The following is a 22879-nucleotide window of genomic DNA, read 5'->3' as shown; positions in this document are numbered from 1 at the left end:
TAGAATGCACTAGTACACAGGTTCTCAAACTCTGTCCTCAGGACCCCATACAGTGCATGTTTTGCAGGTCTCCTCACAGAATCACAAGTGCATTAGAGCCACCTGTGGCTCTTTTAAAATGTGTCAGTGAGTAATGAATGCACCTGCCGGATGACCTGGAAAAACATGAACTGTGTGGGGTCCCAAGGAAAAAGTTTGAGAACCTTTGCACTAGAGGTGCTGCACTTTATGTTGACATTTAACCCCCCCCCCCTTTTAACCTGCACACAAAAAAAAAACACACTTGTTTTATTCAAGGTTACCAATGCTCTTAGAAAACAAGCAGTTCACTTACAGTTTTTCAATAAGCTGTTTTTCATCCAATGCACCTGCAAGGTCTCTTTTGTTTCCAAGAACTAATACCTAAGAGAAGAAAATGGATAATAATAATAATAATAATAAAAAATTAAGCTTTTCAGTAAAAGAATAAATAAATACTAGCTAACATTCATGTTGGAGCACAATATAAAACTACAAAACACTAGGGGTAACATGTAGTGGGCTTTTATAAACACAAACTCATTAGATCACTTAGACAATCCCCCTACATCGCTCCGTGTGTAGGGGCCAAAGTGATAGGCTAAAATCACCCCATATGAAGGCCCATTAAGTCCCTGAAGGCAACACTTCATTGTGTCTTCAGGGCTGCACAGACAGAATATAAAGCTCTTCAATATATCCCATTTTCAGGCACTGCAACCACGTTCACACATAGGTGAAGACATAACTATAACCATGGGAGATTGTAATCTTCCTGGGAGGTGTATGTTGCTACGTCCACTAGAAGTAGGGCAAATTTTTCCCCCTTCTTTTTAGGTAAATGAATGAAAGGAGAAAAACAAAGGCGAAATAATAAAAAGCAACAATATACAGGGATGAACTAGGACAATACATTTTAGGAAAAACATTGCTTACTATGCTTAAGCAGTCTCTAAAACGGCATACATTGGGATACAGTGTTACAAGGAAAGAATACCAAAGGAAAAGTGTGAGGTCTTTAAAATGTTTCTGGTAACTAAAGGCTCATACAAACTTGGCATTTTCAGCTCAAAGCTGCCCAGTGTGTACGGCCCGGCAATGAGTGCTCCCGCATCATCGCCGGAAAAGCCGCCCATCTACTGGTGGAGGCTTTGCATAGCGCTGCGCTATGCAAAGCAGTCTGCCCCCCTCCCGCCACCGACAGCACCGGGCAAGGGGAAAGTTGTTCAGTGTGTATGCAGAAGAAGGTAGATGGCACGAGCATTGGTGCCGGACACAGAAGAGATAGCGCCGGCAAGACGTTGCGCACCCCAGACGCCGGGCTGCTGAGGCAGAGTGTTGGTGCTGGGCGCAGAGAAGGAGCGGCACAGCAACCATCGGGTCTGGTGAACAATCAGAGGCGGAATATTCCTGGTGAATCCGAGGGATAAAGTGGAGGGGCTCCTCTAAGAGGTGAAGGAAGGCGCTATAGGAGGGCATTAATAGCTGACGGCTCCCTGGAAAATGTAAACAGGGCGGCAGTAACTGATAGACCCCACGGCTCTCAATGGAGGCAGTAGTTGTCTTATAAATACTGTAAAAGCCTCACGATAGTTGGAGGAGCCCCAATCTGAATTACAAAGCAGGAGAAGTGGTGAAATGGCCACAAGAGACTTTACAGGACAATAAGGCTTTGGAAACATCTAAGCAGCAGACTGGAGGACAGTTTGGTCCGGTATATTCATTTCTTAAAGGACTGTGGCAAACCAGAGCTTTTAAAGAGATATTTCATCTTTATTGCCGGCAGATGATTAATAAAACAAATTATCTAAGAAAGGCTACCAATATATAAACAGACAGTATGGAAGGGCAAAGACTCAAAATAACAGTCTTCCTACATGGCTAGCCTGCCTCTCCGGTTAATCCTGCTGCATCTAAAAAGGCGCAGATTCTTCTACTTACAGTGCAAATGCAACCATTACGGTCAAAAAAATATCTGCTATATGGTCACCTTTACTTGCCGAAAAACTAGCTGGCCTTAAAGAAGCAATCGAATCAGCAGTTACACAGGATCTCGTTTCTTGGAGGCCGAACAGAGAATATCCAATATAAAAAGATGAATGGATTCTGGCCAAAGTCACCATAGCATCCAAGAAGCTACAATAGCAATTATCCAAGATAATTTGGAAGAACTCAAAAATTGAGATCGAAAAAATAATCTGCGTTTGATCGGTCTACCGGAATCGGTAAAGCAAAGAGAACAGATGGACACAGTTTAAAAATGACTCCCTCTGGAGCTACGTTCCCTGCCCGAATCCGGTAACATGCTGATTGAAAGAGTTCACCGCATTGGTCCAGAGAATCAACCTGAAAGACACAGACCGCGCCCGGTGATCTTTAAATTCTTAAATTAACAGGATAAAAGCTTTGATGCTAGAAATGTACAGAAAAAAAAAAAAAAGAGCCTTGCAATATCAGGGAGAAAAACTGCTCTTATTCCAGGATTTCTCCCTCCAGGTTGCAACAAAAAAACGGGAACAAATTCTCACCATCTGCAAATCCCTTTTTGAGACAGGCATTAAATTCTCCCTTCTTTACCCGGCAAAACTCAGAATATTCCACAATGACAAAGTCACACCTGTTTGAAACAATCGTTCAGCCCAAACCTTTGTGGACTCGATCCTTAAAAGCATGACAGCCACACCAAAGAATAAGGACGGATAACGACATTATACAATACAATATGCACAGAAAACGCCAATATTATTTGGATTTCCAAAAACATAAGTATTTTCGATAGGGAAATAAAGCGGGGAAATTACTAGCATCAGTAGCAAGACGACGACTCTCGGCAACCTGGATCTTAAATATAGTCTCAGAAGGTGTCCAAAGCAAAAAGACAGGGAAATAGCAGATGTTTTCTTAAATTATTATACAAACTTATATTTTACTGGATCGAATTCGATATTTCCTTGCACAGTAGATTTTTCTGTTCGATTTTGAGAAAAAGTCCTAAAAACCATTTGATGTGGATTTGATTTTGCTTCTATAAGCAAAATCGAATAGCCCCCCCCCCCCCCCCCAAAATAAAAATAATAATGCATGTGTACACAGCTTACGTTTGTCACCCAGAGAATGATACTGGAGAAGATATGTGTCTGCAGACAACAGTGAATCAAGTTTTGCACTTAACTTCAGTAAATGAAGCTAGGAATTTGGTCATATTAATGGTGTCCTTAATATTGGGGAGAGAAAAAAAAATAAAAATAAAAATACCCCACACAACCAACCAGGGAGGTACTTATCCATCGTGCAATACCATAGGGTAGGTGATTGGAGTTTTTGCCTACTGCAGAATAATATATATTTTTTTTTTTTTGTGAAATATACAGCCAATGTCGTTAAGAACTATCTTCAGCGTAAAGAACAAGTCCTAGAAGTGATGATATAGTCCCCACAGAACCCATCATCAAGCCTGTCTGGGATTACATGAAGACAAAATGATTTGAGTAAGCCTACATACAGTACACAGAGGATTTGTGGTTAATTCTCCAAGATGGCAGAGGTGGATTCAAATGAGTTCCTTCATAAATGGTGTACAATTGATGTGGTTCTGAAGGAAATGGGTGGCCACATGAAATATTCATCTGATTTAAAAGGCTCGTCTGTGTATATTTTTAAATCAACTAAAAATGTGAACAATTCCATTTCTAAAATCATTCTTACTTTGTAGCATTTTTTCCACACTTGTGTAAAAACAAAAAAAAAAAAACTTTTTGCACAGTAATGTGTGCATGTGCACAGCCCACTATGTTAGATGAAGCTTAAAATATATATTTGATCAGGAATCATTAGTGCTCTAAAGAAAAGGAAAAATAGAAACTGAAACTCTAATGTCATTAGACATTAGAGTAGGTACATTACCTGTAGCGGTTCTATTGAAAGATAACAATGAACCAACTTGTACAGTGCCTTTGTGGTCTAGGAGTCACCTGAGGCCACTGTGATATGTATTCTGTTCCACTCAATTGCAACAGCTGTTACCTAGCCATACAACTAAAGAAACTAGAGATGAAATACTTCAAATGGGTATTATTACAAAAACCTAACACTGCATTTTGGCTTTTCTTGTTCAAAACACAGTTATGCTGTGTACACACGGGGGAGATATATTGCTCAGCCATATATGGCTGAGCAATATATTGCTCAGTTTCTCCTTTTCATCAGCGACCAGAGATGGTCGCTGATGAAAAAGAAACTGCCGGGGGGAGCCCGGCAGTGGTAATCAGCTGGTCACAGGAGCATGTTCCTGCGACCAGCGATCACCACAGGGGCAAAAACGGGAGCGCGCACCCGGCGATATATCGCTGGTGCACACTCCCATTGCGGGCAATATGGTCACTCAGCGACCATATTTCCCGCGATTTTGCACAAAATCGCCCCCGTGTGTATGCACCTTTAGATGCGAGGGTTACCGAGAAGCTATGTGGCTGGTCAGAAAATGAAAGATGATGGTGCTTCAGCTGGTCTATTTCAATGACACCGAATGTGAATTATGGAAAAAATAAAAAACAAAAATCACTTTGAGTATCTTGCAATGAAGCATAGACTATAAACTGCACACATACTATTACGTCCACTCACTCTAGTAAGAAGAAGATTCTCTAGTAATGAAAGTGCCAATTCTTTAACCTGTTCTAGACCCCAATTTCACCTGCTAAAAACAGATAAGGATTTTAACAAATGACACTGCAAAACACTTGAATTCCCCCCACAGAAGCGAGGTACAAGTTGTATAGAGAGTGTGACTAGAAAGTTTGCTGTATGAAAATGTATATCCATGCTTATCGTCACACGGAGTACATTTCTGTGTTCTGAAGTAGGTGTTATTCAATTTTCAAAAGCTGCTGTAGCCAGCGAAACGCGTAGGTGCTTTTCAAAAAAGGACATATGGTCGTTTTTAACCCTTGCCAGACAAATCCAATCTTCGTATACTGTGGATCCCCAAAGTTATATCCAATCCTCCAATTGGGACATTTGTTCCTCAGGACAAAGTGGACTGGCACCGCCGCAGTATATGTATGTATGTATGTATGTATGTATGTATGTATGTATGTATGTATGTATGTATGTATGTATGTATGTATGTATGTATGTATGTATGTATATATATATATATATATATATATATATATATATATATATATATATATATATATATATATATATACACATACATACATACATACATACATACATACATACATACATACATACATACACACACACACACTCAGTGTATCCAGACACTATGCTCTACACCAGGGCTGGGCAACACCGGCCCTCCAGATGTTAATGAACTACACATCCCAGGATGCTTTGCATTAGTTTTGCTATGTGGCCATGCTGAAACTGATGCAAGGCATGCTGGGATGTGTAGTTTATTAACATCTGGAGGGCCGGTGTTGCCCAGCCCTGCTCTACACCATAGAAGTGAGCCCACAATAGGAACCATGTCTTCACTATATTTATACCCCTAAAAAATATAGCCACAAAATTGAATACACAATATTTCTGTCATCCCTATACATTATCTTTATTTTAATATACTTTTATTTTATTATCTACCTTGCAATGTTTATTACAGTATATATATTTTTTCATTTATCTATAGAAGAATCTAGCAAAATTAAGTTTATATTATTTACTGAACAATAAATTGGATTTTTCATTTTTAAATATAGATTTTGGCATGTATAATTAGTTTTAGTATAATGATTATTTATGCTTGTGCAATTTCTACTAATAGGTGTTAATATACTCACATGCTAAAAGTGATAGAGATAGATCTATCTCTATCCACATATGTTCATAAGTTTACATACCCTAGCAGAATTTCTGCCCATTTGTCAGAGAATATGAATGATAACTTTATGGCCCAATAGTGCTTAATAGGAATAATAATTAGATACTCTTTAGCTCGCCAGATGGCTTCCCACTGTTGGAGCGCACACATCATCCCACTACTAGTGTGAGTCTCTGAGTTCGGGATAGTTTGGAGCACACAGTTTCCTGGTCCTTGAAGCGCACTCATATGTACAAGTATTAGTAGAATATAATCTGGACATAGCTCATATATGCAGTAATTACATTCGAGATCAAACATATGAAAAAATATATTATTATTATAATAAACAGACAGTCTAGTTTGAATACCTACAGTTGTCCTCTTAAGTTTACCCTTGCAGAATGTAAATTTTAGGGCCAGGTCATAGAAAAATGAAAACGCAAACTTTTCTTTCACTCATGGGGCCTTATTCAGATCTAAGCTTTTTTTTTTTTTTTTTTATCTGTGCCAGTATTTACCCTGCACAGAAACAAAATAACACACAATTCTAACTCTCGCTATACATGTTACATTTGCCCCACCTGCAATGCACATGGTTTTGCCCATTTTCAGAACAAATTTGTACTGAGCACTGATCTGAATAAAGCCCATGGTTAGTGATTGGGTGAAGCCATTTATTGTCAAACAACTGTGTTTACTCTTTTTAAATCATAATGACAACAGAAACTGCCCAAATGACCCGGATCAAAAGTTTACATAACCCCAGTTCTTAATACCGTGTATTGGCCCCTTTAACATCAATGACAGCTTAAAGTCTGTTGTGGTAGTTGTGGATGAGGCTCTTTATTTTCTCAGATGGCAAAGCTGCCCATTTTTCTTGGCAAAAAGCCTCCAGTTCCTGACAATTCTTGGGCTGTCTTGCATGAACTGCACGTATGAGATATCCCTAGAGTGGCTCAATGATATTAAGGTTTAGGAGAATCAGATGGCCACTCCAGAACCTTCACTTTATTCTGCTGTAGGCAATGACAGGTTGACTTGGCCTTGTGATTTGGACCATTGTCATGTTGGAACGTCAAGTACATCCCATCACATAGCTTCCGGGCCGAGGAGTGCAAATTTTCCTCCAGTATTTTCTGATGTGCTGCATCCATCTTGCCATCAATTTTGACAAAGTTTCCAGTGCCTTTGTAGCTCACACATCCCCAAAACATCAGCCATCCACCTCCGTGTTTCACAGTAGGAATGTGTACCTTTCATCATAGGCCTTGTTGACTCTTTTCCATATGTTATGTTTATGGTTGTGGCCAAAAAAGTTCAATTTGTCTCATAAATCCAAATTACTTAGTTGCAGAAGTTTTGAGGCTTGTCTCTTTGCTGTTTGGAGTATTGTAAATCGGGATGCTTTGTGTCATTTGCGTAGTAATGGCTTTCTTCTGGCGACTCGACCATGCAGCTAATTTTTCTTTAAATGGCTCTTTTATTGTGCATTTTGAAACAACCACACATTTTTTTTTCAGCAAGTCCTGTATTTCAGCTAAAGTTAGTTGTGGATTTTTCTTTGCATCCTAAACAATTTTCTTGGCAATTGTGGCAGAAATTTTTATTGGTCTACCTGACCGTGATTTGTTTCCACAGAATCCCTCAAATTTCCACTTAGAGTTTGAACACTGCTGATTTGCAGTCTCAATTGCTTGGATATCTTTTATATCCCTTTCCTGCTTTATACAGTTCAATTACCTTTTCCCACAGATCCATTGACAATTCTTTTGCCATGCCCATGAGTCCAGACACGTCAGTGCAGCACTTGATGAAAGATGCAAGTTTGTGAGTTATTCATTTTCTCTGACAAATGGCCAGAAAATCACAAATTCTGCTAAGGTAAACTTATGAGCACAACTGTAGGTATTCAATCCAGACACTGTTTATTATATTAATAAATATTTTTTTCAAATGTGGGATATTGAATGTAATTACTGCATATATGAGCTATGTCCAGATTATATTATACTATGCTTGTACATATGAGTGCGCTTCAAGGACCAGAAAACTGTGCGCTCCAAACTATCCCTAACTCAGAGACGCACACGAATAGCGGGATGACATGTGCGTTCCAACAGTGGGAAGCCATCGGGGTGAGCTAAAGAGTATCTAATTATTATCCCACTTAAGCACTATTGGGCCAAACATTCCTTCTCTATCACCGGATCTTTTGGGCGCATTCCTGATCAGTAGACCGTTAACCAGAATCTCCGGTGCGTTCCACCAACCGGAAGTAGTCTGCAAATGTGGACGATGCTATTACTATAACTCCCTGTTACACATGCATTTTGATATACTTTCAACTTTTATGGCAATATAGGTCTGCCTCCTATATTCAAGTGTAACCATGAGTTTTAATTTATGTACTGTAGATTGGACTGGATCAATTAACTGACTGCACTAATTGGACTTCCTGTTTAGGGAGGTATAAATACCTCACCACACTCCACCTTCATTCCTTTGAAAAAGTTGCCTGTGTGCAACGAAACACGTCAGAGGTACTAGGCGAACCATTGGGACTTACAAGAATCCAAACAGCTTGAATCAGCTTACCAGACCACCACCATTCAACAACCATTGCTTGGGCTCCAGACTGCATTTATCCACCAACAACTATGGGACACACCTTACCCACATAATCGTGAGGACTCTGCCTGCTCTTTTCTTGAGCCACCAACAATTAATCCTCCAGCTGCAAACTTCAACACAGTCTGGATTCTAAATTGGTGGACGTATATCAAAGTGGAGGACTCCACCTTGAAGACACCCCTTAGAACAAACAGGAACAAGCCTGTCAACAGATCATATCCATTATCCAATTTTTCTACATCTAGGAAATCAGTGTGCTATTGTCAATTCAATTCAACCCAGGTTATAAGAAGGGTTAAACCTGGGTCGGCCTCTGTATAATGGACGACCTGAGTTTAGTGTGAAAGTGTCCGACCCAGCATAGCAATGTGAATGGGTTATATAGAAGACACAAGTCAGGCAGCAGACTTAGTGCAATGAGTGAGGAAGCAAGGATAAAAACTAGGTTTTGACTACAGCCTGTTGCCCTATTATCAGTTTTTCATAACTGCAAGATTGTTCACTTTATATTGTAAGCAAAACCTTCTGCTGATCTGTTCATGTATTTCTACTATTCTACCACTCTGCTCCTACACCGTTCTACAATCATCGGGATTGCTTAAATCTCTGAACAAGACGCACTATAAAAAGACTACCTGGAAGATTATTTATTGTAGTGAGAATCAGCCAAGGATACCTAGCTTTGGAGCTGGTATTAACATGTTAGCCAATCAGAAAAGTACCAAAACACATCCCATGTATAGGACTGGTTGGCTTGTAAGTCTAGACATTTGTACCAGTGCACGCACGCACACACACACACACACCAACCCCTGTCAAATAAGATATCCATCTTCAAAAGAAACCACAGCTGTAAAGCTTTAGTTTAAGCAAAGAAAGAAACAAGGTGGACTTGTGCTAATGGATGATATCAATATTAAGTGTCTAGGTCAACAAAACTATGGTTGACACAAAGGTCAACACAACTTTTGGATTCTTTCACACTCTACCAGCACTGCAGGCTCCGGTTTGTAATGGTAAAATGTGGCAAGAACAGCTGAGCAAGGCAGTGTTCCCAATGCATGGTGAGCAAACCGACACGTGATGGGCGGTAGAATACTAATTGGGTATCCATTCCAATGATGAAATCAGCAAATTTACCCCTTCAAAACAATGACGAGCTCAGATCGACCATTGGGTTTCAATCCCTTTACATCAGAACCAGATTGTATATCCTGAAGCCCATTAGGAGTCTTGTTCCAAGACAACGAAGATGTACAGGTGAGGCAAAACAAAAAAAATTGACACAAAAAAAAAAACACAAAAAAAAAAAAACACACACACACACACACACACACACACGCTATACATATATACTTACAGGGATTCCATGCAACTGTGGTTTGTCCAGCAAACTGTGCAATTCATATTTAGATGCTTCCACTTTATCCAAGTCTGCTGCATCTACCATATAACTGAAAGGAGATCAAGAACCCATTTCATTGCAAATCATAGCTTTATCATGTATTAGAAGAAATACTGTAGTGTAAAAGGTTATCCTGAACTACCAACAGTAGCGATAATTAGGTATTAACGGGGATATTTATTAAATAATGATGCTCTTAAAATAAGGAAACTGTAATTTCTGCTAATAAAAATGCGGAAAGTGCAGTTACATAGTAGTTACGGCTGAATAAAGACTTGCTTCCATCAAATTCAACCTTTAGCGAGTATTAGCTTCATCCCTTGTTATACGTAGTGTATTCTGATCTCTTTAAAGGATTCAGTATTGAATCCCGGCGGTCGGGATCCCGGCGTTCAGAATCCCGACGCCGGAATCCCGACAGCCGAAATGTCGACAAGGGGGGGGGGGGGGGGGGGGGGGGGGGGGGAAACGTGGATCGCCCCCCTTGCGGGCTCGCTGCGCTCGCCACGCAGCGGGCCCGGTGCCTCGCTACGCTCGGCACACTAATTTATTCTCCCTCCAGGGGTGTCGTGGACACCCAGGAGGGAGAATGTGTCGGCATTTCGGCGGTCGGGATCTGAACGCCGGGATCCCGACCGCCGGGATTTTAACTGCATCCCCTTTAAAGACAGATTATTATTATTGTTTGTAATCAATAGATGTTTGTCTAACCTTAATTTAACCGTATTTATTGGTGTCTTGCCGACACCACATCTCCAGGAAGAGAGTGCCATAGTCTGGCTGCCCTGACTATAAAGAAAATGTTTCCTTCTTAGGGAACAAAAATCTTTTTTCCCTCTAATCTAAACTCATGCCCACGTGTCCTAGAGTCCTTCCTTTCAGTAAAAAGGGAGCCTGACAGTTCCTTATATTGGCCCCTGATATACTTTTACATGTTAAGCATGTCTCCCCCCCCTTAAACGCCTCTTCTCTATCTTAAACAATCCCAATTTCTTCAATCCGTCTTCATAGATTAAATTCTCCATTCCCTTTATTAGCTTTGTCACTCTTCTCTGGATTTTTTCCAGTTCTATGAATGTCCTTTTTATAGTGCGGGCCCAGAATTGTACTCCATATTCTAGATGTGGTCTAACCAATGCTTTGTACAGTGGCAAAATTGCTTTTGAGTCCCTAATCTCCATACCCCCTTTTTATACATGCTAGTATCCTGTTGGCCTTATTGGTTGCTAGATGACAGCACTACACCCCAGTTTGTTATCAATTTGGACTCCTAGGTCCTTTTCAAGTTCTGAATTACCCAGTGTCTCTCTGCTTAGGTTATAACTACCACATTGGTTATGTCTCCCAAGATGCATAACTTTGCATTTATCCACATTGAACCTCATTTTCCACTTTTTTGCCCACTCATCTAATTTAAAGGTCGCTTTGATTAAGTGCCACTTGAAAGTAAAAAACATTATTTGGGGTTGTTCTGCAAAGAAAGAGCATGAATATAAATTTTCAAAAGTAAAGTTCAGTACTGGTTTAGTTTCACGGCAGCAGTTACGCAGCTAGTGTAGCGTCAGAGTCAGTATAGTATTCCTGCGGCCAGAGTAGTCAGGCGTCCCGGTCAGTATCAGCATCGTGTTCCCACCCATTCGCGGCCAGCCGGAGCTTACGTAGTTAGCTTAGTCAGTCAGTGCTGTGTGGGAACCATTGACCCTTTTAACCTGCCTGACATGACCGATATGAATGTGTTCCTGAAACACCCTCACTATCCACACCAGCCCGAAGCATGGCGAGCCCCGCGGTACTCATCCTCCAAACCTGTTCATACCCCCACTATCTGTGTTGATGTGGAGTTGATTATACAAAGTGTGGCGAGCCCGAAGCGTGGAGAGCGCACGCGGAATACACTTCAAGTAATCCGCGTTGGCTCGCCTCCCTGCGCTCACCACACTTTATAAAATCAACTCCACAATGACGAGGATAGTTGGGCATGAACAAGTCGGGAGGACGCATCCGCTCGCCACACATCGGACTGGCACGGATAGTGGGAGTTTGAAATGGAGGCATTTGCAAGTATGTAACATGGAGCACTGGCAAATGCATCCTTTATTGTGCAGGAGACGCACAAGCTACCGAACCCCTAACCCGGTCTGTCTCCCTGAAGCGGACATAGGCAGGGTTGCCGTACCCTGCCGCAATAATTACTGAGATGCTCCTGCATCAGACAGATGGAGCGCCTCTCTGCCAGCAAGATCCCCTCTCCCGCCGGCGTCCACCAGCGCAGGGGATCTGGCGGTTACTGGTGCTGTGTGAGAGGCACTCACTAGGCTTGCCAGGGACAGAGCTGCAGCTCCCAAGGACAGTAAGGTGACTAGCTGCCTGACGGGACACTACACTAGGCAGCCATTGGGCTACGCTGACAACGTAGCTTAGCCTACTGCCGTGAAGCTACACGAGTGCCTAAAGTTCTAATAAAACTTGGTTTGTCCAAGTCTCATATCAGTGTGAATTGTATTCAGACATTCCAGTACCTTCACTTCTAAATAGACCATAAAAATAAAATGCCGCAGAGTTAATCTAAGAATTACATACGGTCTTCCTAACACAAAAATATAAAATTAATACTATAAATTTACCTACATGTATTGTTTTTGAGCTAAATATTTTAAAATGAAAAATGTAATCTAAAAAAAATGTGAGATCCAAGAATAAATTTAAAGCAACAGTCCTTAAGGTGCTCAAACACTGTACATTTTGGGCTTGCGGATTGCATAGAGTTCAAAACGAACGCTTCTTGAGCATATCGCATGCATTTTAAAGTACAAGCAATCTACTCCAAATCGCACTGTGGATGGGCACCTTCACATAAGCAGTTTCCATATTGTTCTAGGGAGCCAGTTTCTACCAATGTCCATAAGGTGAAGATTTGAGGACCTTGCATATTTGGGATAACACCATCTTCAGATAGCATTAGCTGATACACACCATGGTGCAGAGGGATCTGCAATCCCTATCTGGGTGCTAGATGGTGATACAGATGCTTATAGGTTGAACCAGGAAGTAATGTGACCGCATATGTAATACAGGTTGAGTATCCCTTATCCAAAATGCTCGGGACCAGAAGAATTTTGGATAACGGATTATTCTGTATTTTAGAATATTTTTACATACTTACAACTTGCGTTTATGTTGTATAAAACACATGAAATGCAAAAATAATTTGTGCACTCTCTCTCTAGTACTCAATTTGAATGGTAGGAAACCATTTTCTTGCTTATATTTAGTGTCATTTACACATCATGTAATCAGTAGTGCTTTTAGTAAGAAAAAAAGTCCCTCTTCATTTTTTTGGAGTGTACGATTTTCGGAATATTTTGGATAACTGATATTTGAATAAGGGATACTCAACCTGTACTACTTCTGACTGACCACTGGGAGGGGCTCTTATTGGAGTAAGATAAAAACAAACAAACTTCTGCCATGATAAACATTCTTCATTTGCAGAACACACACACACACACACCTCAAATAAGTCTGCCATATGCATGAAGCTATAGACTACAACATTTTCAGAAACTATGTATACTTACACAACTGCATTAACACCTCTACAGTAGCGTTCCCACATACTGCGAAATCTTGGTTGCCCACCAATATCCCAAACCTGCATTTGTAAGAGACAAGAGAAAGAAAAAATGCCGAATTAACAAACACACATTCTGAAAGTTATTTATTGGAATACCACATTTCAAATACCATTTTATAGGGCAGGTCTAACAGCATTATCCAGAACAGAATTTCTATTATTAAGACTACAATAAAGGGAAACTCTTATAATGTTCTCCTAGATCTTACCTTTGGTTGACCATGACTTTTTTTTTTTTTTACCCTTCACACTTTAAGTAGGTTTCTAGATTTGTTCATTGTTTGCCTTTTCGCTTTCCCAATAATCCTGACCTACCTGCCTCCACTTACTGTGCTTCCTGGTAAGCAAATATGTACGTTACAATATTATTAATATGGAGAGGAAACCTACATCCACAACAAGAAGTGACGCTATTTAGAGACTGTATATACACAACATATGTATCACTTATATAAATTTAGTATACAATCTAAAGATAAAATTGCTACTTGTGTATTATCACGGCGCCCATCGCATCACATACCACTAATTAAGGTATGCAATGGGACCCGATTTGAGCCTTTCCCCGGGCTGAGTGTACAATTTTAATATCGCGTTGCATCGCATACCATTATAATGGCATGCAATGCAGCGCGATTTTGGATAATTCCCATGTTAAATGCCCACCCAGACCAGATTTTTAATTGTATCCCCACCCTGATGGGTAATGACTATGTTAAATGCCCCCCCATTGTTAACGCCACCCCACTATCAATGTCAACCCGAAGCGTGGCGAGCACAGCGAGCCTGCGAGGGGCGGCGGTACGTGTCCTCCGACATTTTCATACCCCCACTATCCACGTCGGCATGGAGTTGATTTTATATAGTGTGGCGAACGCAGAGAGCCATCGCGTATTACTTCACAAGTATTACGCGTCTCCTCGGTGGCTCGCCACACTATATAAAATCAACTCCACGCCGACGTGGATAGTGGGGGTATGAAAAGGTCGGAGGACGCGTACTGCCGCCGCTCGACCCGGCGTTCCCATTTACATCGCCCTCTACCCAGGTCCTAGCCGTGTTCTACCCAGGTCAGGACCTGGGTAGAAGTCCCGCGTAAAGGGACACGGCGTTCACGAAGATCCGGGTCTGACTCGCCGCTGACCCGGATTTTTCGGCGGTGTAAAAGGGGTATCATTAAGGTCACCTGTACTCAAGTCTGGTTATCTACAAAACCTGCACTGTTGGTGTGCCTTGAGGACCGTGGTTGGGAATGCCTGCTCTACATGTACACTAGCTGCTGGAACTAATTGATTGAATTTAAATGCCCCCCCAATTAAGATATCCGTCACAGTATATCAAGTGACCCATCAAGTGCGTAAGCTTACTAATAAAATGTGGCACAATGAAGATGCAAGACAGCCACTGGAACCCTCTTACACATTTGTGGGATTGGCCAGTAATCGCACCCTTTTGAACGGATGTTATCGAGACCTCACAAAACATACTCCACATCTCCCTTCCCAAAACTCCCACCTGCTAAACATCTCCTCCACCCTGCTTTCCTCCTACAAAACCTCATTGCTCAGACACCTTAGCAAAGCTGCGAGAGCAAGTATACCATTCCTGTGGAAATCCACGACCCCCCACACACACACACGTGTAAATCCGGATGTGTCAAAATTAACCATTACATGTCCATGGATGATGTTTTACTATCATCAGTCGACAAACACTCAGATTTTGCAGCCATATGGTTTCCTTGGCTGAAGTATAGATACTCGCAGGACTACAAAGATTCTATTTGTAGGTAAGCCAGCTGAATACAGATCCAGATTATTTTAGCTTTAAATCGCCTTCATCACCCTAACCTCTGGAAAGCCCCCCCCCCTTCTTTCCCTTTTTCTTATTCTGCACTCCCATCTTTACCTTGTATACCCCAATCTGATTGCATTATTGTGAATACCCACATCGCACCCTTCCCTGCATTCCTCATCTCATTATATCCAAACTGTTCTGTAGACTCATGAGGACCCTTTTAACAGCGATTATATTGCTACCTACTGTTGATAATTATTCATCTCGCTGCGTTGAGATAAATTGGCTATTCGTATATTTCACTGTGTGATGCTTCTGTTATTTCTTTTAATAAAAACTGATTATACAAAAATGTGTCACAAGCCTTACAGGGCATACACACACACTGAGATGTGCGCTAAGCGGTTTTTGCTGGGCTATTTAGGGTAGGCAATTTCCCGATTGAGCAATTGTCTATCACTTGCGAAGCAATTTGACCTCATTTTTACTAAATGCACTGCCTTAACTAGCGGGCAATAGCGATGTGTGGGACCAGATCGATCTTCCGTATAGTCAACATTGCATTTGCTGTGTCTAGAATACATTATGGAGTTTATTAGCCAGTAATGGGGGTTGGGAGTTATATTTTTCAATGCAAGGTAAATACTAGCCACTATTGCATGTAGCTAACAAATGTGAACTTTATTTTTACACAGCTAGATGTCAGTTAGAACACACCCTCCAAAAAGTGTTGCTACAGCTAACCTGCCAGTGCCTGTGTGCAGATTACACAATCAGGCGATTGCAGAATCAGTGACAATCATCTTATTTCGCAATAGATAAGATCAAAGTGTTTTTATTTATACTTCTAGTACTGGAAAGCCACTTTACATTCAGAGATTGGACATCAGGGACTATTGTGAGTTTGTAAATAAAGCACTTGCATTATAGCATTACTCATTAAGGACACTTCACTATTTTATATAATCAAAGTACTGTTCTAATGGGTCCTCAGGGGCGGTTGACCAGGTCCTCCATCGATGGGAGCTGAAGCAGAGAAAGAATAAAAATGGCCGCGGCCAGCCAATCACGGCTTGTCACGTCATCGTCCTGCCCCCTAGAGCTGCCTATATTAGCCATCTCGAGACAGGGGGCAGGCAGTCAGACGGTGGAGGATGAACGGTACTTGTGTAGTTTCACGGCGCCAGCATGGCGCCGTGCTACTTCCGGGTTCTACGCTCGCTACAAACTATGTAAAAAAAAGTAACTTAACTCCATGCCAACATGGATAGTTCATACCCCCACTATCCATGTTGGCATGGAGTTGATTTTAAATAGCGTGGCGAGCGTAGCGAGCCACCGAGCCCACAGCGTGGGCGAGCGAAGCGAGTATAGCGCCGTGAAACTACACAAGTACCGGATGAACAGAGAAGAGCTGAACAAGCCCTGGGAGGCGACCGTGCAGAAGAGCTGATAAGGCTGCCGCAGCCCCAGGTGAAGGACTGGATACAGATAGTAGGCAAACCTCACCCGGGCAACTGACCATTTGAGTGGAGTGCCGGTTCCACCATAATCTATAATCTTCTTTACAGGGGGCTATAGGTAACAGTGGCCCTTTAATGACCCGCATGCTGGTACCTGTGGTTCTCCCAAGTACCAGCATGTGAGGCAGACTTGCTGGGACCTGTAGTTCTGCTGTAAAAGCACAATATTACTGTTTAAACCAGCTATCAAGCCTGCACCCACTGCCCAGGTAACTAGTTAGGGTGGGTAATTCTTTGGCCATGGAACTCCATTGAGCGTGCCCCCTGGCTATGGCATTACACCCCCTGCTAGTGTAGCATGGTGCTGGTACCCAAAATACCAGGGGGGGGGGGGGGGGGTATTTTGGGTACCAGCACCATGCTACACTAGCAGGGGGTGTAGTAGTTTGGTCTAACAGGCTCCCTGTAATGGTGAACCCATGATCACTCAAAGTGCCTGAAATATTTTGTTATGTTGGGGCTCATAAGTCATGTTTTACATAAATTTCAAATACAAAAATCTAATTTAAATACAGTTTTCGTTTCCTGGTCAATAGTTTGAGGGTGAGCTATGGAAATTCTAGTAACATTAACCTATTTGAGCACCAGCTCTTTCTTTTACACTACAGACACTACCAAAATATGGATTTTTTTTGCTTGAACAGACATTACAATACAAAACTATTTTTATACAAGGTACTGCAACAACTAAGATGTGTGCAATGCTGTACAATTTTAAAATTAGTCAGTTATTGGAAATGGCAAAGTGGTAATCGGTACTGCCACACAGCACCAAGGCCAGTTCCTGATCATGCCTGATCTGTGTGTAGTATGAAGATTCGCTTATACCAGTTTTACACCAAAACACCGGGTCACACCCGGGTTTTTGGACCCAGCTTCAACCCAGGTGCAACCGGCGCAGGAACCCCCCCCCCCCCCCCCTACCCGGCACAGGTGGTTCCTGAGCTGCCGCTTGGAGATTACATCTCCAAATGCCGATGTCCAGACCACTGCCCTGGGGGCAAGCCCAGCACCCCCCCCCAGCCCTCTTCCGGGTGGATATGCAATAGTTAAGCTGGCCATACACTAGAACAAGAAGTTGCGTGAAAAGTGCCAAATCGCATGTTTGAAATACGATCCCATGCGCAGTACTGTGCGCATTGTATCGGAGTCGGAGATCGGACATGACACACATCCGACATTGGACAGCCTCCCAGCAGAGATGAATAGGAACATATTTCTTATACTGTAAGCAAAACAAGCGCATACGATATGTGATCCCTCCATCCAAGGAAGCACCTTGGCGGTTAATATTTATGTGCTTCTCCCACTAATCAGTTGAAGCCAGTGTATTTTACAGCCTCGTGCCTATAGTTGTCTGATAATATATGTCAGACTATACTGTAGTTAGTGTACAGGTCATTTCACAATGTATACTCTAGTTTTGGTCTAGCAGCTGAAAATAAGTAGTAGAAAGCATCTAAATACCATTTTGTGGTTTATGAAAAGGGGCTTAGTGCACTAAACCTCATATTAATTGAGCTACTTGTTGAAAACAGACATCCAAAAGCAACACATGATTCAAGATTACGGTCATATGACTAAGTACTGAAAGATCCCTCATAGCAGTGAATGTGCACACTGCTTGGGAGGAGACGACTTGTTAACAGAAAAATACCATCTGAAACTGAAATACTCAGATCCAACAAAATTAATAAACACACTAATACATTTCTTTGAATAGCAGATGAAGTGCCAAAGTTTTGTACAATACTATATAGGATGTCTACATTTAAATATTACTAAAAAAGGTTTATATCAATAGATATGGGGGTGGGTGGAGGGACCCGAAGTTTTTTTTTTTTTTTTTTATAAAAAGAAATAACACCCCTCTTGCGTGTTTCATTGGAAGTGCAAGATGCTAGATGCAAGTTTTATGCTACACATCAATAAAAGGTCTTATTTAGTGGTACAAGAATGGGCCATGCTCCCAATAAGTTTTATTGCAAGAGAACATACATAATTTATCTATTCCCATCCCAAAGTAAAAAAAAAAAAAAAAAGGTACTTATGAGTTATCTGGGCGCCCGATTTTTTTATTGTATGCCTTAAGTTAAGGCATACAATCAGATGCGATGCGATGCGATATCGCATCGCATCGCATGCGACCATCGGATGCGATGACCCGATTTTTCCATAGGAATCAATGTTAAAATGGACAGAGTCCATTTTAACATGGAATTCAATGGGAAAAAGGGGTCCTCTTCATACCCCTACTATCCAAGTGGGCATGGAGTTGGATATAAACCTGTGGCGAGCGTAGCGAGCCACCGAGCCCGAAGCGTGGCGAGCGAAGCGAGCCCCGCGAGGGGACGGTATTCTATGTCCGCTCGCCACGCTTCGGGCTCGGTGGCTCGCTACAGGTTTATATCCAACTCCATGCCCACTTGGATAGTAGGGGTATGAAAAGGACCCCTTTTTCCCATTGAATTCCATGTTAAAATGGACTCTGTCCATTTTAACATTGATTCCTATGGAAAAATCGGGTCATCGCATCGCATCCGATGGTCGCATGCGATGCGATGTGCCCGATCCGATTTAGAAATCGGGCGCCCGGATAACTCATAAGTACCAAAAAAAAAAAAAAAAAAAACACACACCTATATCACACAAGTTATTTGACTCTTCCATTAGATTTTCAAACACAAAACCACATCTAATGACTGATGTTTCAGGTTTTGCATCTACCCAGAGAACATTGCTATTGGTGGAATTGCAGCCTGTGACATCACAACACATTACAAACTTTTTTGGCAGTAAATGTCACCTGTCATTACATGCACTGTGATTCTCTCTTGTGATATTGCCACTAAAATGCCAGAAGACTAAAAGCACAAGTTGATGATTGAATCCAGCACAATTTATACACTTGCACAAACATGCAATGTAAAATAGAAGGGTTTTTCTAGACAGCACTGAAATGAATGTATCCAACGTAAACAAAGTATTCCTGAGCAGAAGGCCAGGCACTGCTTTAGCTCTGAAATGATGTATGCAGTAGAACATAACGTAAGCAACTGTATTTTAAGAAGGGTGCCAGATGACTCGCAGACAGGATCCTGGTGGTCACAATGCTGACACCAATATCCCGACTGTTCAACTGCCCAACAGAGGCTATTCACCCGCGTGGGGGTCCATGACCCCCATAGAAAGTGAAAAGAACCTGTGGCGAGCGCAGCAAGGGGATTCTTTTTAGCTCCTCCCCCCCTCCCCCTCCTGTCAGCATACCGGTGACCAGGATTCTGATGACTGTATAGCGACAATCAGGTTCCCCGACTGTCGATAAATCATACCAAATCCCTTTTTAGAGGTAGAGGGCAAAATTTAAATACGCCTTCTATAGCTCCGGCTGCTGGATTTAATGGATTGAAATTGAATCTTTCATCCAGAGGCTGAAAAAACTGAAGTATTATAGTATTTAATTTTATCCTGAATACTAAAAGGGGAACAAGTAATAGAGTTTCTGAACGGGGAAACAGAATATCTGCAGTTCCCTTAACAGCAGCATACAGTAGATCATTTTGGAATAGCCTGTAACTGAAAGACAGCCAGTTACATCGGTCAGAAGTACTTAGGGTTACTTTAACAAACAAGTACAGGATATCGGTGATTATGGAATAGTTTACAATGAAATGGACACCCCTTCAAGTGGATGATTATTCACTGGGGGCAATGTTATGTGTACTAATGGTTCTGCAGTGTGTTTGACATTTTTTTATGTAAAATAAATATTGTCCCTTAGATTTTCACCTTCACAGAAGTGTATGCAAAGACATATTTCCTCGCAATTGGATTGACCCCTAAATCATCCAAAAATGAACCTATTGGTGCAGGTTTTAATATATATCCATGGCTCAGCATGGATCACTAAATCAAAACTGAGGTACCAATGACATCACATGCGGCCAAGCATGGCTATATGTAAAACCCAGGCCTGTTAGGCTGTCATGAGGATGTCATTTGGGAGCCACTGCCCTAAACATATCAGGATGTACATTGTAAGCAAGGGCCATCCAGCCTCTGTGTCAGTTTGTTACTAGCATCACTGGTTTCAATTGAAAACAGGATATTCTGTGCTATATAAGAGACTGTAAATATATAGATGTTTTACTCCATCTAGTCATTAATAATCTCATTGTGAAGACAGTGTGTTTTGCACAGAAGTCATCCGTCTGCATTTAGCATGTGTCATCATGACATCACCTAGATCCACAGGATGAGGAGTCTAGATCAAGGTTCAGCCAATACCCTCAGTAATATGTATTCTGGACCAGAAGGTCAACAACATTTTCAAACAAAATAAGAAGCTTCAACAGGATTTATTCTCTCCTTTGCACAATACAGTGTACACGAAAAGAGACTCACTACTATACACCATATGGACTTCTCAACACTAGACACCCAACAACATAATTCCAGGTCTAAAACATATGGGTGTAAATCAGACATTTGCATGTAAAATACAGATATGAATCAACTAAATATTGAAAAACTATTACACACACACACACACACACACACACACACACACACACACACAATATACTGGTTTAAGAGACAGAAATGTATTTGAACAGCATAGAAAAAGTACAAAAAAAATACATTACCTTGATAGTAACATTGCCTTTTGTAACTTTCTCATGTTGAAGCCAACAGTAGGAATCATGTCTTCTGTAAACTGCCCAGACTACAAGATAGGAGCACAAAGCTTAACATGGCTAAAGCTACCCAGTAATCAGGGTTTTTTTTTTTCTTCACAAACCCTTAAACCTCCCCCCTAAAATATTATTTAATTAGAACAGTTCAACATATGGGACACATAGAGAAGATAAGGTGTCAGGGTACAGGTTAGGGCACACAGGGGAGGAGAGAGAAGGTGGCAGCAGCAAAGAACTGGGCAGGGCACAGTGGATAGAGGGTGCAGAGCACTGGTCAGGGTACACAGGGGAGGAGAGAGGGTGACAGTCAGAGTAGGTGGGGAGGGGGTGAGTGGCAGAGCACCAGCTGGGCACACAGAACGTTTGTCTGGGCGTAGGCACACTGTGACTATACAGGAATAAGGGGAAGTACATGCGTATCATGGGGACAGGGATCCGTGTACTGCAGCAGGCCGGCACACGGGGTGACAGCAGGTGTAATACTATTAGCATCATTACCGCTATGACGTTGACGAAGGTGGTCTTCCCGGAGTACTGCAGCCCGACCAGCGTCAGCTCCATTTCTTCCTTCCAGAAGAGAGACTTAAACCAGTCCAGCAGCTTGTTGATGAGGGCCAGCATGGTGCAGCCGTGGGATGCGGAGGAGAGAGAGCGGTGTACAGTGCTGTGCGGTCAAACGCGCCCTCTCTGTTACCCGGAACCCAGCGGCTACTGCACACAGTCCCGGGCAGCCGCCAGTCATATGACCCGTGTGACGTCACGCACCGACACCACTGGCCGCTGCGTATAGATCCGGGAGTTCGGGGAGGCACGAGACTCTGTCACGTGATTGCTTGATCACATGATGCGAAGTTTTTCGCCTGCCGCTGTAGGTGGGCCGGGCTCTGCAGTGGCAGACAATCAGAGTCAGACAAAAGTGGTGGCAGACAGTGCGGCAGGCAGTACTAGACCAGAGCAGGAGGGGAGGGGACCAGGAGGTGCCAGGTGGTAGTGCTGTCAGATCATGACGGCTAGAGATGGGCAAAATGACTCAATAATGAGAGCGGTGATTTCTCAGTAACAAGAACGTCTTACTAGCTCACTTTGAATAAAAAATAATGGTTATTTACGGTTTCAGTGGAATAAGTGTAGTATTTGTTCGTTTTATTTGCATTTCAACTGATTCTAGTAATGTAAAGCGAATTTCTTACATTAATGTTATGCTGGATACACACCAGCACGATGCAGCTCGTGAGCTGGTCGTTACAGGAACATACGACCCGCTCAGGAGCTGACGGAGCCCACGACCTGTCATTGCAATCCGATCGTGACCCGAACCCACTTCAATGGTCATTTCTCAGATCCTAC

The 22879-nt window shown here is 42.1% G+C and overlaps 1 protein-coding gene across 1 annotated transcript; it reads right to left on the bottom strand.

Annotated features, from left to right (window-relative positions):
• Positions 1–300: 300 nt before the first annotated feature.
• Positions 301–22362, bottom strand: LOC146074575 (ADP-ribosylation factor-like protein 8B-A). The gene is given in 6 exon segments (XM_083182853.1): positions 301–402; positions 9837–9930; positions 13460–13533; positions 21482–21507; positions 21510–21561; positions 22031–22362. Coding segments are annotated over 6 exon segments (441 nt in total). The 5' UTR covers positions 22154–22362; the 3' UTR covers positions 301–330.
• Positions 22363–22879: the final 517 nt, after the last annotated feature.

This window comes from Crinia signifera, chromosome 4, assembly GCF_055691185.1.
Source record: "Crinia signifera chromosome 4, ASM5569118v1, whole genome shotgun sequence".
Lineage (NCBI taxonomy): Eukaryota > Metazoa > Chordata > Amphibia > Anura > Myobatrachidae > Crinia > Crinia signifera.
The sequence above is the reverse complement of the archived record's forward strand: the minus strand, read 5'-3'. Positions and strand labels throughout refer to the sequence as shown.